This window comes from Opisthocomus hoazin, chromosome 8, assembly GCF_030867145.1.
Source record: "Opisthocomus hoazin isolate bOpiHoa1 chromosome 8, bOpiHoa1.hap1, whole genome shotgun sequence".
NCBI lineage: Eukaryota > Metazoa > Chordata > Aves > Opisthocomiformes > Opisthocomidae > Opisthocomus > Opisthocomus hoazin.
The window spans coordinates 17,799,638-17,815,602 of record NC_134421.1 but is presented as its reverse complement, the minus strand read 5'-3'; the positions used below and the strand labels follow the sequence as shown (position 1 = coordinate 17,815,602).

Genomic DNA, 15,965 nt, shown 5'->3' with positions numbered 1-15,965 from the left:
TCTATTTTGCAGACAGACATGGGTGATAGAAGGTGGAACTATATCCACAAGTGGCCAGAACTTCATAAATTTGTAATGTTCACTCTGGGCCCTTACCACCGTTCGCTCTGGATCCAGAGTGGGCTGTAGTTGCTGTAAGTCAGCAGTGCTGTGGAGAGCAGCGGTTGTGCTCTTGTGCCCCAGCATCCCTGCTGCTCTTCCGTCCTTCCTTCCTGCCTCCTCCTTTGTCTAGTCCCAGCATTCTTGCAGCCGTGTGTGAACTTGGTGGGAAATTTGGTTTGTCTGAAATTACATTTTGTCATGTTAGCGTTGGAGTTGGGTCATTTTCCTAATCTGGTTCGCTATGTGGCTGGGCAAATATGCTGGCACAAGGAGGGAGTAGCACAGAGGTGGGAGTTAGCACCCAGGGAGTGGGATGAGGTTGGGATTATTTCATTTCCACCGAGTGCATTGCCATTTGGTGGCAGCAGGGAGGTCTAAATAAGTGTTTGGTTTCAAACGCTTTCCCGTAAACTGAGGCCCAAGAAGGTCTCTTGCCTTCATTTCGCTGTTCAGTTGCATTTCTTACTCAAGCTAGCTGTTTCTGTTTTTTTCTTGCAATCATCTAAGTGAAGTTGCTCTTTCATGTCTGTCTTCTGAGCTGATTATAACAATCCCCTCACTGCTTTTCCCTTGCCTCCCAGGCACCTCCCTTAACTTAAAATCTCATCTCTTTCTCAAAGTAATTGTGAAGTGCTTTTAATGGTGTTTTCTCTGAAGGAGGAGAGATTAGTCAGATAATTCTGGTTTTTAGTGTAGTAGCCGAAGACCGGTGGTGTTTCATATAAACAGTTTGTGCACTGACTGCTGACTTGGTTTAGCTGTGCTGTGTTCTGTGATTTTTTTTTTTTTGACAGCGTTTTTTCTTGGCTTTGGAGTGTTGTTAAAACAGTTACCGTGCAAACAGTATTTAAAGTTCATTACTTGAGTAACTTTTTCCTTCCGTGGTGAAGGTCATTGAGACTCTTTTAAGCTTTTCTCTTTTCTTTAAAGTGTAAAAGGCAATGTAATTCATAATGTTAAAACAGGATGGTGGTCTCACAGACAGGGTGTCTCTTACAACTGTTTAACACTAGAGAAGTCTTCTCAGTGACGATTTTTTGGGGCTGTTTCTTTAAGGCACTGGTGAATGTTACTATGTCCTGGAGACCTTAACGCAGCTTTGTTTCCTGCGTTGCTGTTCAGTGCTAACCCCTTTATTTTATATCATAGGAATGTATTGGCTTAAGACCTTACAGGCTCTGGAATCTGTGCACCGTGTTCTTTGTCTGCTCTAGACATTTCTCCAAGATGTAATTTCTTTCCAAATCCACTTTTGTCTCAAGTAGTTCTTATCTGAAGGTCCTATTTAGCCTCCTCCTTTTGTTGCTGAGAATGTCTTAAAGGTTAAGTTCTCCAACCTGAACTTGAATCCAAAAATAAAAACCACACAAATCTAAAAGATCCAATTATTTTTGAAAAATAATAAAAAAAAAATGCTGCATTACTGTGGTAATTAAAGAACTTTAGAGGAATCTTGTAGTGGTGCTGGTAGTACAGGAGCTGCCCTTCTGCTCGCTTTAGGGTAAGACAGAATGAGTACTTAGCTGTTAGATTATTAGGCTGTTTTAGTCCTGGTTCACTCCTAGGCCCAGCAAGTTAAGAAAAATCCTGCATGTTGGATAACATCCAGGCAAGTCAGTGTATTCTGTCTCTGTTGCTTCTCTCTCCCTGAGCCAGTTGCCTCTAGAACATTTGGATCAAATCCAGATCTGGAGAGTGACTGTGAGAGTGAGTCTGGTGCTCTGGATCTTGTCCAGGAATGGGGAAGGACTCTCTCTGTGTGGTGAGCCTGTTTCCTCCCTGAGCCAGTGCCTAATGCTCTGGACCGATTCCAGGCATGGGCAAGCTGCAGTTGTACAGGAGGCACAGACAGCAACACAGCCTTGATGCTCCTTCAGTGAGGGCTCACAGTTGCATAGTAATGAATACCACAAAGGTCAGCTGCCTGAAATCTCTAGGAACCTCCCTCCTTTCCTCTTTAGCTGTAGCTCTATGACTTATTCGTCTATTTTTTGTATGTACTCGCCTGACTCTTAGCCTGGCATCCCTGTATGAGGGGTTATTTGCAGCCAAGAGGTAGGCTTGCTGGTATGTAATCTAATTGGTGTGCTGATAATCAGAACAGCGTTGACTTCTGTATCACACTTAGTTAGGGCTTCTGGAGTTTAATTACCAGCTATGAATGAACATGGATGTTACTTCATTCCCAGGCACACCTCTAATACCAATAACTATTTCCCCTATATGTCACTTAATGTTGCGAGTGTTTTTCCTTTTCCCAAGCTCACTGGCTGGTAGGGAGGGATTTGTCTAAGTCATATCAAAGTAAGTAACCTTACTAAATAAACAAATTGCTTCTGGGCTCACTTGTGTACAGGAGAAGGGAAGAAAAGAATATAGTATTTCAAGCTTTGCTTTCTCGGCTGTGCAGATTAAAAATGAGAACCGTGGCTTAGAGAAATGAAATCTTAAATTTGTCTGCAGTTTTGCTTTTGAACTGAGCTTCCGCCAACTTAGCAAACTTCTGAAGTTAACTTTCCCACCTCAGAGAATTTCTGGACAGGGAGAATGGGTGTGCCGAGCACTTGGACGTTTCCACATTTGTCTTGAAAGATGCCACAAGCTTAGTCCTTCAATGAACTGTCGCTGCCACTATAATCTGGCAATAAAAGCAAAAAAGCAACAGAAAGAAATATTACCTGACCTCCAGTTAATTTAACTGCAGCTTTACCTTTCACTTGTGAAATCTAGCTATTTCCCAAATTTGGTTTCTTCAGGTGGACTCCTGTAATTTTGATACTGGTTTCACTATCTGCTACCTATTCACTGAAAACTACTGTTCGATGGTAGCGTGGTGGCCTGTATGAAAATACTTGAGTCTGGTCCCTGAGGGGCAGCATGGCATCCCAGAAGCTGTCATCGCATTTGAATGTGCTTGGCCCCTGTTTCTGGTTTTCACGATCAAGATGAGGAGTGAACGTGAGGCAAATGCGCTCCTGGCTGCTGGAGGTAGCTGTTTTGTGAGGGTGCTGTGCCTTTGTTGTGGCACAGATCATCCTGTCATCCTGGACCTCCTCTGTACCTGGGCTTACTTAATTTTCTGCTGGTTTTTAAGCTTATACTTTCTATCACGTGGATTTGCTTTTATGAGCAACTCACTGTTGTGCTTCTATCCGTTTTTAGTCCACAAAATGAAAGAGCTCTTGGTGTTACTGCTGTAGGCTGCTGGGGGGGTTTTTCCGAAGCCTGGGGGCATGCTGGTAGACGGAGGGAAGGAAACCGTTCTAATATCACTGTTTCACTTTGTTTTTCAGGTTAGGCTGTTGAGATAAAAAGCGGTGGACATTCGTGACTGAATGGAATCTCTCCCACTGTGCAGCCATGCCCCCTCTCGACGTGCCTGCCAATGCCAGCACTTCCTTCATAAATTCTTACATCACACCCAAGACTGATGACATCACAGAATCTGACCAAGGAGTCTGAACCAGCTGTTTCCATGGACACAATCTCCATAGTGACAGTGGGAAGGGGAGGGGGAAAAGGAAACAGGTGGGGGGAATTGAAGAGGGAGGGATAAATATATATATATATATAAAGATCTATTTTTTAGTCTTGAAAGACTTTGTTTTAAATGAAAGGTGCGCTATATCCCTTTTGATGCTTTTGATTAAAATTAACAAACCCCCATATAAATTAAAAAAAGAAAATGATATGTAAGGTAAATATTAAATGCAGAATCAAAGCAAGGCTCATGGAGCCTAACATTTTGTGGGAAAGAATAGCGGAACTGGGAGTACTTCAGACAGGACTTGTCTCCCTTCGTCTTGCTTGCTTTCTCACAAGATCCAAGGAAGTTCAAATTTAAAAGGCAAATAAAATAATGATAAATTGTTTGTGGGGTGTAGGAGGAAGGCTTGGATGGTTGCAGGTGATGGGGTGTCAGTACTTGTGTATGCGGGATAGGAGGTTATTGTCTTTGAGAAACACTGTATATTCATAGTGGAAGCTTGAGAAACATCTGAAGACACTCAGGTCATGAGACTCATGAGGTAAGAGGTAGCTGCTGCTTCCTAGATGCCGTACACCTTGTTCACGTGGGAACATTTGTACCATGTGGAGGAAAGGAGTACCTACCCTTCGTGACAACAACATGCACCCCCAAATCATTCCAAGAAGCTGCCTTCAGTTTTGAAGGCAGGTGAGAGGAAGATACGGTTTACCTGCCAGGTTGGGGAACTGGGAAGAAAGTCTGAATGTCGGTGGAGTCAATGTATATTCAAACTGATCAAAAAATCCACCTAGCCCTTTTTTTGGTTTATGTTTTGCTTTTCCTAAGGAAGGAAGAGGGAATGTCAGTGTAACAGCCTACAGTATATGGTTATTCGGGATGGGGTTTCTTTTGTAAATTCTGTAATTTTAAAACATTTGGGTTTAAGGAACAACAACAAAAAAATATCATTTTTTCTTGTTAAGGCCTTAAGAAAGGGGTTAGTGCATCTTTCAGGGGTCACTCTGCCATGGGAATAAAATAGCTGTTTCACAAACAGTTTTATATAAAAAAAAGCTTAAAAAAACCAAAAAAAACTAATAAACTTCATTTTAACCTTGTCTCCTTTTGTTTTGTGCGAACTTGATTTGTTTAAAAGGACAGAGAGACACTACTATCTGCTGCTTTTTGTTTTTTTTGCCTTCATCAGTTCTGCCTTCAGTGATGACCTTCTGAACTGGCCCAGCAGGAAGAAGACCACAAAAGCTTTTAAAAATTAAAGCTTAGGATTTGTTTGATGTTCAGAGATAACAAGCCAATGACTGGATGAATTTTCTGTTGTATTTCACCAGGTCACTGACTTCTTTCACTCGTAGGATGGTAGCATATCCTAGCGATATCAAACAGTGTGGTGTTTACTGGGAAGTCACCAGAGAAGAGGGATCTAACCAGCATGACTTGGATGAAAAAATGGGGTTGATATTGTGGGGAGGGAAGAACTATTTTAAAAAGTTATGTACTGGATGCTTGCTCAACTACTCGCATTTTGGAGTATTCAGCACATAAAAAATGAAATCTATGATAGCTCATATTAAGATATCTATTTTAACTCTATTTTTAAAAGATCGATTTAAAGATTTGGGAGATAATTTGGCAGTTATTTATTTCTAGAAGTTGCTACTCTCACTGATAAGTATTTGGAAAGAAAGGGCAGTCCTCTGCTTACTCCTTTCCCAGTAGCAGCTACTGAATTTAGTATGTCCTTCTACATTAAGAAATAGACCTGTTGTGATAAATGTCACTAATGTGTCCTGAATTGGTGCTGAAAATATTTAACTGCTGGTGTAGTCAGAAAAAAATCATTTTTAGCATAGTTAATGTGATTGAGTAAATGACTTCTTTTCAACTGAATAAAAATTGTTTTTTTTTCCTAGTGTCTGTTCTATTCTACCTGTTCTGGAAAAAAAAAAGTTACTGCATGGATTTATGCTGGTGAAGAATCAGCTTTGTAATACTATGACAGCAGAGGACCATGTGGTGAAACTGCTGAATTCAATACTTCTGGCTCTTCAGGGTGGTGTCACGCAGCAGAGGGAGAAGGTTTTTGGGTAGGTGGGAGGGAGTCACGGAGGTTTTACTTGTGGGTGCTCATGGCAATTGTTGTGGAGATTCAATAGCTCCTTGTGCACTGTGGTTGGAAGGTAGTGAGAGTCATGTAGAGCAAATAAATAAACGGTACCACACTTCACTCCATGGGAAATATTTCTCAATGGGGAGTGCTGAGAACCCTTTGAATGGGCTGCTTCTCAGCCCCCCTCATCAGCGCTGGTGTCAGGTAAGGGGTGTGCTCTCTGGTAGGGAGAAGTCTTGTGAGTTGGTTGTCTTTGGTCAAGTCTTTACAGAAACCAGAGCTACCACGATTCCCTAAAACCAAGCCAGGAGGAATCTAAAGCAATGTGTAATGGCTGCTTGGGAGAACCTGGAAATGATCCACAGCAGTCATAAAATCCAGCTGGAAATAAAAACTTGTTTTGGATCAGAAGATACAAAGTGCCTGAGTGGATTCTGAAAGCTGTTGTACAAAGTGTTTACCAGCTCCATCCTGCAAAAGCAGTTCACAGCTTGATATCATGGATACCCCAAACTTAAAGAAAAATTTTGGAAGTCTTGTCTGATTTTGAACTTGTGGAGCAGAAATGACCTGCAGCAGAACGTTAAAACACGGAGCTTGTGTCAAGAAGAAAATGAGTGGACTGCCAGCTACTTGGGAATTAGCTGCCTGGAGGAGTGAAACTAATGAGAGCTTGGATAAGCCAACTGATTTTCAAAGTGTTTCTTCATGTTGTCTGACTCCCATCAGGATCTCTGAAAGGAAAGAGACTTACACCTGCTTCCCAGGAAGTGTATGTGATGGTTTAACAGCGTTTCCAAAGTGCCCAGCTGCCATGTAAAAAGGAAGCTCCAACAACTAGCCGGAGTGACTCAACACTGCTGAACAAACTCAAAGAAAAAGATGGTATTTTTCAATGAAGGATGTGCAATGGATTCAACGTGCAAAGGATATCTATCGACGTGGGCTGATCAGTGTTCAACTGGAGATGAGCGTAAAGGCACTCCTCCTGCAGGGACTGATGGAGGCCATGGGATACATACAGCAAGCATACCTCAATACCAGGAGCTGCTGATTGATACATTCATAATGGATTTTTATTGTATCTGAAATCTACGCTTAAGGCATACACTGTTGTGGAGTTTACAGCAAGATTGTGCAGCACAGGAGAAAGCAGTCTCTGCTATCACTGCAGAAGGTGGTGGCCATCCTCGCTAATCTGTGTATCACATAGGTACGGGTGGGGATTTTAACTGGGGTTGTGATGTTCTTGAACCTTTTGAGTCGGTCTTAGAACAAGACAAACTGATGATGCGTAATGGTATTGAAATAAAAAAAGGGGTTCAGGGCAGACCATGTGCCAAAGAACGTTGTACGTCTAGTTCATGGAGTCCTGCTAATGCCAAGCTAAAGGAAAATGTTTTTGGTGGGACTTGCATTAAAAAAAAATAGTTTGTCAAGATATGGGCAATTAAATGACAGTTCTGGTACTTTGACTGTTTAATGTCCAGTATGTACTGTAATGTACATAAGAATGTATGCAAATATGGTCACCTCGTTCCTACGTATAGGTCAGCTCTAAATATGCTGAAGAGCACAGATGCATCTGCCCAGGGAAGTGGTGGAGTCAGCATCCCTGAAGGCGCTGAAAAAACGTGTAGATGTGGCACTTTAGGACATGGTTTAGCAGGCATGGTGGTGTTGGGTTGACAGTTGGACCTGATGATCTTAAAGGTCTTTTCCAACCTTAATGATTCTATGATTCATCTGAAAAGTGATCAGGGTGCTACTAACAGAGTCGTCTTGTAGGATTTAATTTCTGAAGTGGGACCCATATCCTCGTTAGTACCTCTACAGAAGGGAGCCTGCATTAGAGGGAAAGCGTTGCTGCTTTGCTGGCTTCTTTCTTGGGGCTGTACTGAGAGTTGAGATTGCTTCCGTTTCATCCTTGTCCTCTAGAGGTTTCTTGTAATTTATTGCTTAACTCAGTTTTAATGCTGTGGTTTCTGGTTTTTTACCTTACCTGGCTAGTTTTAGAAATACTGATATTTCTTAGCAGCCCTAGAGAGAGTTACCTCCCATCCAAATAATTTGAAAAATACTCTTTTAGCTCATAGCAGACCTCCTGTGAAGGAAATCTTCCACTCTAGCTGCGGATGAGGATTCAGACTATGTGTTCTTCTGCATGATAAAACCTGCATGCACTTTCCACTAAGCACAAACGTAGCCAGGTCATCTGCAAATGCTGCCTGCATTACGTTAGTGGCTTTTGGGTTGTAGCTAGACCTGCTAGCAACCAAATTTGGAGGTCACAGTGGGTTTGAAGGTCGGTGCTCCTTGGCTTTGAGGTATATTGTGACAATGGTTTTCCAAGTTTTATTGAAATTACCTATTTTCAGTGCCACATCTTTTAGTGGGGAGCAGCAAAAAAGGGCAGACAGCTTTTCAGGGAAGCAGCTGGGAGGCACTCTGCATTTACGCTAGAGATAAGTGTAGTGTTGTAAAGATAAGTGCGTTGTATAGTGAGAGTCCCGTGAGCTGAAGTCAATTTATCAAAGAAGCGTCACCACATCTAATGGTTTTATTAAAAAGGGAAAAGTCCATACATTTCATGGCTTTTGTATTACAAAAACTTAATTGGACTTGCACCTGAGTTCCTGCACCTGAGCTGTGTTTCCCTATCAGAAGAGCGGTGGAATCATTAGACTGTTATAAATTGTAGATTATTCCAAGGACATTATTTTGGGGACTGTTGAGCCCGTGAACAGATATTTGACCTGGATTCTGGGGCATAACAGTATCGACTTCTTCATGTACACTTTGACACCAGCTGATTAAAAAGTGCCTTACGAGTAAGACAAATCTCACAGTTCCCATTTGTAGTGGGAAGAAATACAGAAAAGCAGACAAATTGTTGTTCAGTGTTGTATGATGAAATTAGGACTTGGCAGGTAGAAATGCATCTCAAAGAGGCAAGAAAGGACTGTGTGCATAAGCAGAACAAAGACTGTGATTTAATGTAACACTTCTGGGTTTTGTAGTATCGTTGCTGTTTTGGAAACCAAGATGAGGTTACTGTATAAAATGGATGTTGCACTGTGTCTGTCCAGTTGGTGTCCTGCTATGGCTGAAACTTCTGGGGAGGAATTGATACCTGTGCAGGGGATAGATGGTGGAACTGCAAGTAACCATTTGGAAATTAAACCAAAGAGCTGCACTCTGCAAGAAAATAAGCAAAGCTTGTGAAACACCGCTGAGGAAGACATTTCCAGCAACCAAAAGCAGAGGCCATACAGTATGGACCAATTTTGCAGACACTAAGCAGATTTTCAGGGTTGTGTTCAGTTCTGCTCCAAGTGTGAAACGTTCTTGGCTTCACAGGACAGGGAAATGTGCCAGGAGAAGAAAGTTTCCAGAGCCATAAGATGGAAGTGGGCATTTGCAGCCTTGAAGAGGGCATTGATGGCTTCAGTCATCGTGACCTACTTCTTCAGCCCCACAACTCATTTTGATTAAAAACAACATCAGCGTGTTGCCCCAGGAACATAAGAGACTTGGAAAAGATGGTGTTACAGCAGAAACATAAGCATTCCTTGTGACAAATGTGAAAGACGGCAAACATTGAGTTTGTGGTTTGTTGCTTCAGAAGAGGGAAAGCAGGTGCATATCTTTTGGACTGTGCAGAATTATTGTAGCCTGTAAGATGAACAAATTAGAAGATGGACAAATTAGAAGGAGATATCACGAAGACTAATCCCCATACCTACTAATGGATAGCAGTGACTAGGTAGCCAGTAACTGGGATGAATTCTGCTTTGGAGCGTGGCCCATTGGCCTCAAACACTGCCCGTCACCCATGTTTGAAGGATTCATCCCTGAGCTGAGGGTCAGCACTGCAGCTTCATGGTCCAAAATTCCCATCAAGAATAAGGAGAGGTGAGAAAACAAGAGCCATGGAGAAATGACAGGTCAGTATAAGAAGTCACAGACAGTTTGTTCCTGGGGCTCCTTTTAGGGAATGCTAAGACAGGAGAGGAGGAGACCTGAGACCACCAGAAAGGCACTTGAGGGCCTGGAATCCTCACTGGTGGAGATGGCTGTTCCTGCTGACCTTTCTTGTGTGAAGTGCATCTGTGTGAGTTCTGGAAGAACAGTCTAGGTAGGTATCGTACCAAACTTACTCGGTGCCATTTATTACACTACACAGCAACAAGCCCTGAAATCAGCTTTTTAACGGAAGAACAATCTTCTTGCATCCAAATGGTTGTTGCAGATAGAGGATCATCTCTGTTGTGCTTAAGAAGGGAATGTTGGCCGGGTCGCCTGGATGGGTTGGTCCCTCTTCAAAGCACACACATATCCTGGTTTTCATTTTGTGGGGTTTCATTTGAGCTAATTCAAAGAGCTGCTTAAGACAGGGAGACACCAGAAGTCTGTGCAACCTGTATTTACCGTTTCTGCAGAGAGAGGGAGGTTCACCCCTTGCTTTTCACATTTACTGGAGTTACATGGACTTTGAGAGTAGCTGATCAAGAACCCAAACAACCCTTCCCAGTCTGCAGTCAAGTGTTCAGTGAAGGGTCTGGTGGAACTTCCCTTTCTTGTCCTTTAAAGTGCAAGAGAAAGGACAAGTCTGGGGCTTGTCTGAAGAGCCTTTTCGTATGGCCATTTGCAACAGCCCTCTGACCTACCTTTCTTCTTCACTAGGTGCATTAAGGATATACCGATTTGTGTTTTTTAAGAACACGTATACTTGCCTTTATGATCTGTAAGTGTAGGGATATGTCTGGGAATATGTGAGTACAAGGGCTCAATAGCTGAGAAAAAATGTTTGTGTTCATTGGCCAGCTTGCATGATGTTGGGTGGGAGTGGTAAAAACCGCAGCAAAGGTCTGTCGTGAGTTCAGGGGGCACTTTGGCAACTTAAATGTCATGATTCAGTCTTCCACAAGGCCCTGTGCCTCTGCGCAAGCAAACAGGCGGTGTTCATGAAAGAATAAAATCTTTCCTTGCAGTAAGCAGGCTTTGTACCTCCAGGCCACAACTTCCTAAGTGCCCATCCTCGAAATAAGCTTCTAACAGCCACACAACAGCCACCTCATGTTAGAGGACAGAGAAGCTGCTAACTCCTCTATCTCCTTCGTTTTTACTTTATCCCCTTTGTTTTTACTTTGGCCTCAACTGACAGTGAGTGTTTGAGCGTGGTTCCTCCTGCAGCCCATGCAGCTCGGCTCGGGCTGTTGTAACTGCCGGAGCAGACAAGTATCCCTATAGTCATTATCAAAAGCCCTGTAGCACTACGATTCAGAAAGCACCTGACAGTTCATAACGGGCGTAAACAGGCTGAGACATTTTCATCCTCGTTTCCATTGATCACAGGAGTCTTTGTAAGACTCTATTGTTGCATTTCTTCATCTTCTACGTTACTTTCAGGTAATCTGTGCATTGTGAGTCTGTGTTGCTTGCAGGTAACTCATCCTGGTTTTCATAATTCATCTTGGAGTCACTCAAGGGTTGTGTTTTGGAGTTGTAGCCCAAAGGATTTGGGCTGCAGGAGCTCACGTTTCCCATCACTCCCCCCAACCCTGAGGTGTGACCAAGGGCATCTGTAGCTGGTGGTCTCTGTTCCTGAGACGGTACAGAAAGCCCCAGCACCTCCAGGCTCACCCAGAGGTTGCTCCCTTGGTATCTGGTGGCTATTTCAGTGCTGTTACACTTCAGCAACTTTTACAAAAGGGTTTTTAGCCTTTCACATGTCCTTATCATCAGGGCAGGTCAGAAGTCCTGAAATTCTGCCTCTTTGTCCTTTTTTTTTTTCTTTTTTTTTAAACAGACTCAGTAAATTTATTCCAGACTTCTTCAGCTTTCAGCTTTGCTTTTCTCTTTTCCAAAACTTGAGGAAATCTTCACCATTATTTGCAAAGGTGTACTCTACATCAAGAGTTAAATAAGAATTCAAATGGGTCTATGATCAGGAATCCTGGTCCAGCAACCATGACTATTACAAAAAGGACACACGTGAACTTTGTACCTGTCATGCACATTCACCTTTTAAAGCTATCTGGAACCCCTATTCTAGAACAGACTGGAAGGGACCTCTTGAGGTCTCTGCTCCAACCTCATGGCTCAATGAAGGCCAGCTTCAGAACTATACCAGGTTTCTCAAGGCTTTGGACAGTCAAGTTCTGAAAACCTTCAGGGTGGAGACTCCACGCCCTCTCTGGACCCCTGCACTAAGCTGTTCTCCTGGAGCAGCAGTTCCTCCTTGTATCTAGTCACAATTCCTGTTTCTGCAGGTCGTGACTGTTGCTTCGTGCCCGGTTGCTGTGCGGTTCGGAGAAGAATCTGGCTCCACCTCGGTTATAAATGCAGCAGTTCCCAGTGGTATGACAAGTTAGGGCAGTCGGGCTGCGTGGATCCCTGAAAACATTTAGCAATGGTTTTAATGCAAAGTCCAGCACACCTGCAGGGCGTGAGCACAGCTGCCCAGAGCAGCTCAGGGAGCTGTGGCAGCAGCGAGTGGTTATTCTGGACCCCATCCCAGCAAGGAATTGTGTTGTGATCCCTCCCTCCACAGCCAAGAGGAGAGGGGAGCGTGGACTGCTGCCTGCGTGAAGCCTTTGGAAAAGGGGTATCAGAGCCTACATCTTCAGAGCCTTACTTCTTCCTGTGGATTCCAATGCAGCTTCTACTTGAAACTCCCCATCTGTTCCCTGCTTGCTTTTTTCCTGCTTTCCAGCAAAGCTGACCTTCGGGTTGATGCTCTCTGGAGACCTGAACTCTTCAGCCTGACTTCAGTCAAGCCCAGCCTGCTTGAGGGAAATAGGACGGAAACCCCAGGCCATGCACACTGGGGAGCATGTCAGGCGGCAGCAGCTTTCTGTCGCAGCTGCTCGTCAGGCTGGCGAACCATCTCAACTTTGTGTAGAAGCTGCAGGTCCCAGCCGCTCTTCCCCTAACCCTGTGCGCTGCAAAATTCACCCTGGCGCGTTGGGCGTGAGGGTGTTTACCTTTCCCTCTTACAGCCCCGACCTCCCTCCACACCTTTCTCTGCTCGCCTGCCGACTCTTCCACCCCTGCTGCCTCCAAGCCCTTGGTCTTTCTGTCCCTGCCGACTGCCTGGCCCAGCCCGGGGCTGCGCCGCAGGGAACCAGACCGGAGGGCTGTCTGGTGATGCCAACTTGAGGCTTTCTGAACTCGCACTCCAACAAAGCCCACGTGCAAATTAAGCTGGGGGACAGAGGGTGGGGAGCTGGGGACCAACTAAAGGCCATTCGTAGCAGTTTGAAGATGACAAAAAGCGGTTACGCTTCTCCGGCCGATCCCTGTGGCTGCTCCACTGGCTCTCGTGGAAAAACGTGTTTCAGCCAAGGTCTTTGCGTGCACCTCTTGATTTTGCAGGCTGATGAGAAACCACCCATTGTAATCTGCCAGAGTCAGAGCAGATAAGGCAGAAGATCAAAGATTCTCTCTCGGAGGAGATTTTCACAAGACGGGTGGCAGCACAGCGGCCCGTCTGCTGCCCCCAGCCTGGGCTGGGCCCCAAAGCTCAGGGCTTGACGCTTGTTTTCTCAGCAGCAAAGAGGTGAAAATGGTTTTGCACATTGTGTTTGTGCTCTGAACGCTTTTTGGTGGTAAATTTTGCTGTTTGTTGGCTTCTTGTGTGATCTGCAGCCTTTCCCTCCCCATTGTGCTCCTGGATGAAAACTCCTGAGCTGTGTGACTCTGAGACTGGGCACCGCCGGCGTGAAGGTCTGAAACTGCTTCCCTGGAGCAACCGGCTAGGAGAAGGCAGCATGGCCACAGCAGCCCTCACACCTAGAGACCGCAGAAGACAGCTTGGCCAGGGTTGGCAGCTTTTCCCCTGCCGCTGTTCCCTCTGGGCACCATGAGTAGCAAGGTGTGCTTGTACGGATCCATGTGGACTCTGTTTCCACCGGCGCACTTGGTGGTGGGGTCCACCAGCCGCAAAGCCGCCGTCGCAGGAGGTGCCCTTCACTAGCAAATTTGTAAGACTTGCACAGGAAAACAGGTAACATTAAGCAATAGTTGTTGAATTTTTAATCCTGCGTACAAAGGCTATGCCAGATAGGTGGCCTTTGTTCAAAACACAGCAAAGACAAATCTTGGACTCTGGAATAGGCAATAAACAGTATAAAGTAATTAAGAATTTGTCTTAGGCCTTTCCCTCTTTCTGGATAAGAATCAATGTGTCTTAGCCTGTGGTAACACAAATCGGAAGGGAGCTGCAGAAAGGCGTTAATTCACATACGTAGTGCCTGTATTCAGTACATAGAAGGACTAAGGTTTGTCGTCTCTGTATGTGGCAGAGTTTTCAAAATTTCCAGGTATTCAGGGATTTTTTTAAGCAACCCAGCATTTTGTGAAGTGTCATTACCACAAACACATCCATTTTTCCCGGCTAGCTCAGCAAGCGCCTGCTCATTGCCGGTGCTCAGCAACACCTCGCTCTGAGCCGCGGACGCGCAGCCGTCCCCATGGGACCTGGGCACCGGCAGGCTTCCGACGCTGCCGTTTCTCTGCAGGCAGGGAGGCCGGTAACATCGAGGAGCTCGGCGTTCTGCCGTTGGGAGGAGGGGAGCAGAGTCAGTCCGCTGGAGGCCCTGATGTTGTTCCTCTCCCACTCACAACCCGCGGCACAGCAGCCTCGCACCTTTCGGCATCCATTCAGTCCTTAGGCCAGCTCAAAAAACACAAAGCAAAACTCTCCCTTTCAGGTTTCCTTGCAGCTACCACTTCTGGTTCCTTCCTCCCTCTTGTGGAATGATCACCACTTATGGGTACCTCCTGGGTAAAGGAGTGCTGGTATCTTTGTTGATGCAATTTTTGTTAACACAAAACCACAATTATGTAGCTGTAGAAAATATAAAAATGAATGCAGAAAATAAGCATGTTGTGTCCAGTTGTTATGAGACTGTAGCAATTGCTATTGGCAAAAGTAACCTATGGATCATTTGGGACAGAGTATCAAAGGTGACCAACTAGCTAAACACTCCGTAGTAAAATCTTGCCTGCATATTCATCTATTTCCCTCCATATGCTCCCGCTGTTATTAATCGAGCTGTGAGCATGACTGAGCCAATGTTTCAAACCAAAACAGTTATTTGTGGTTAAAAATATAAAATATACATTCTGATTTCCAATGCACATTCAGATCCATGAAGCATAAACTGTCATTAGGAGCATCACATGGAAATCAAACATAAGCAACCTGTTTCACTGTCGTAGCAATGCACAGCAACCTTCTGTTTCCAACACACCGATAAAAGCTTCTAAATGCTGACTTGTGTTCAAGCCATTGTTTATACTGATAGAAAGAGTGACGATAAAACACAGAAAAATCGCTAATGAGAGCATGGCATTGGGTTATTTGTGAAAACAGGAAAATAATAAACTCCGTACTCTAACAACAAGCACACTGTGCTCTTGGAAGTTCACAGAGGTTTTAGATCATCCGAGTTGTATGTTTGAGTTGTATGTTTGGGCACCACTGAAAAGAGCTTGGCCCCATCCTCCTGACACCCACCCTTCAGATATTTGTAGGCATTTATAAGGTCCCCTCGCAGCCTTCTCTTCTTCAGGCTGAACAAGCCCAGTTCCCTCAACCTCTCCTCGTAGGGGAGATGCTCCAGTCCCCTTACAAGGATGGTGAGGGGACTGGAGCATCTCCCCTACGAGGAGAGGTTGAGGGAACTGGGCTTGTTCAGCCTGAAGAAGAGAAGGCTGCGAGGGGACCTTATAAATGCCTACAAATATCTGAAGGGTGGGTGTCAGGAGGATGGGGCCAAGCTCTTTTCAGTGGTGCCCAGTGACAGGACAAGGGGCAATGGGCACAAACTGAGGCACAGGAAGTTCCGTCTGAACATGAGGAGGAACTTCTTCCCTCTGAGGGTGACGGAGCACTGGAACAGGCTGCCCAGGGAGGTTGTGGAGTCTCCTTCTCTGGAGATATTCAAGACCCGCCTGGACAAGGTCCTGTGCAGCCTGCTGTAGGTGACCCTGCTTCGGCGGGGGGGTTGGACTAGATGACCCACAGAGGTCCCTTCCAACCCCTACTATTCTGTGATTCTGTGATTCTGAGTGTTTTCATTTTAAGTGGATTAATAATCATTTGGGCAAAACATGCTGGGACAAATGCACATTTTATTTTTGCTGTTAAAGTTATTTCTAGTTTCCTGATAGAATTGCTGTAAGTTCTTCAGCTTATCATCTGCTGCTGCCTTAATGGACTGCTGAACAAAGGGCAGAATTCAGGAGATGGCGAAT

The 15,965-nt window shown here is 44.7% G+C and overlaps 1 protein-coding gene across 7 annotated transcripts in view; it reads left to right on the top strand.

Moving 5' to 3' along the window:
• Positions 1–5,501, top strand: part of TCF20 (transcription factor 20) — a 138,658-nt gene extending 133,157 nt beyond the window's left edge. For all 7 annotated transcript variants that reach the window (XM_075428363.1, XM_075428368.1, XM_075428367.1 and 4 more), the window contains one exon: positions 3,396–5,501. Coding sequence is in view for 1 of the 7 variants with exons in the window: in XM_075428368.1 (XP_075284483.1) it covers positions 3,396–3,413 (18 nt within the window). In the remaining 6 variants the exon portion in view is untranslated. The remainder of the gene's footprint in view (positions 1–3,395) is intronic.
• The last annotated feature ends 10,464 nt before the right edge of the window (positions 5,502–15,965 follow it).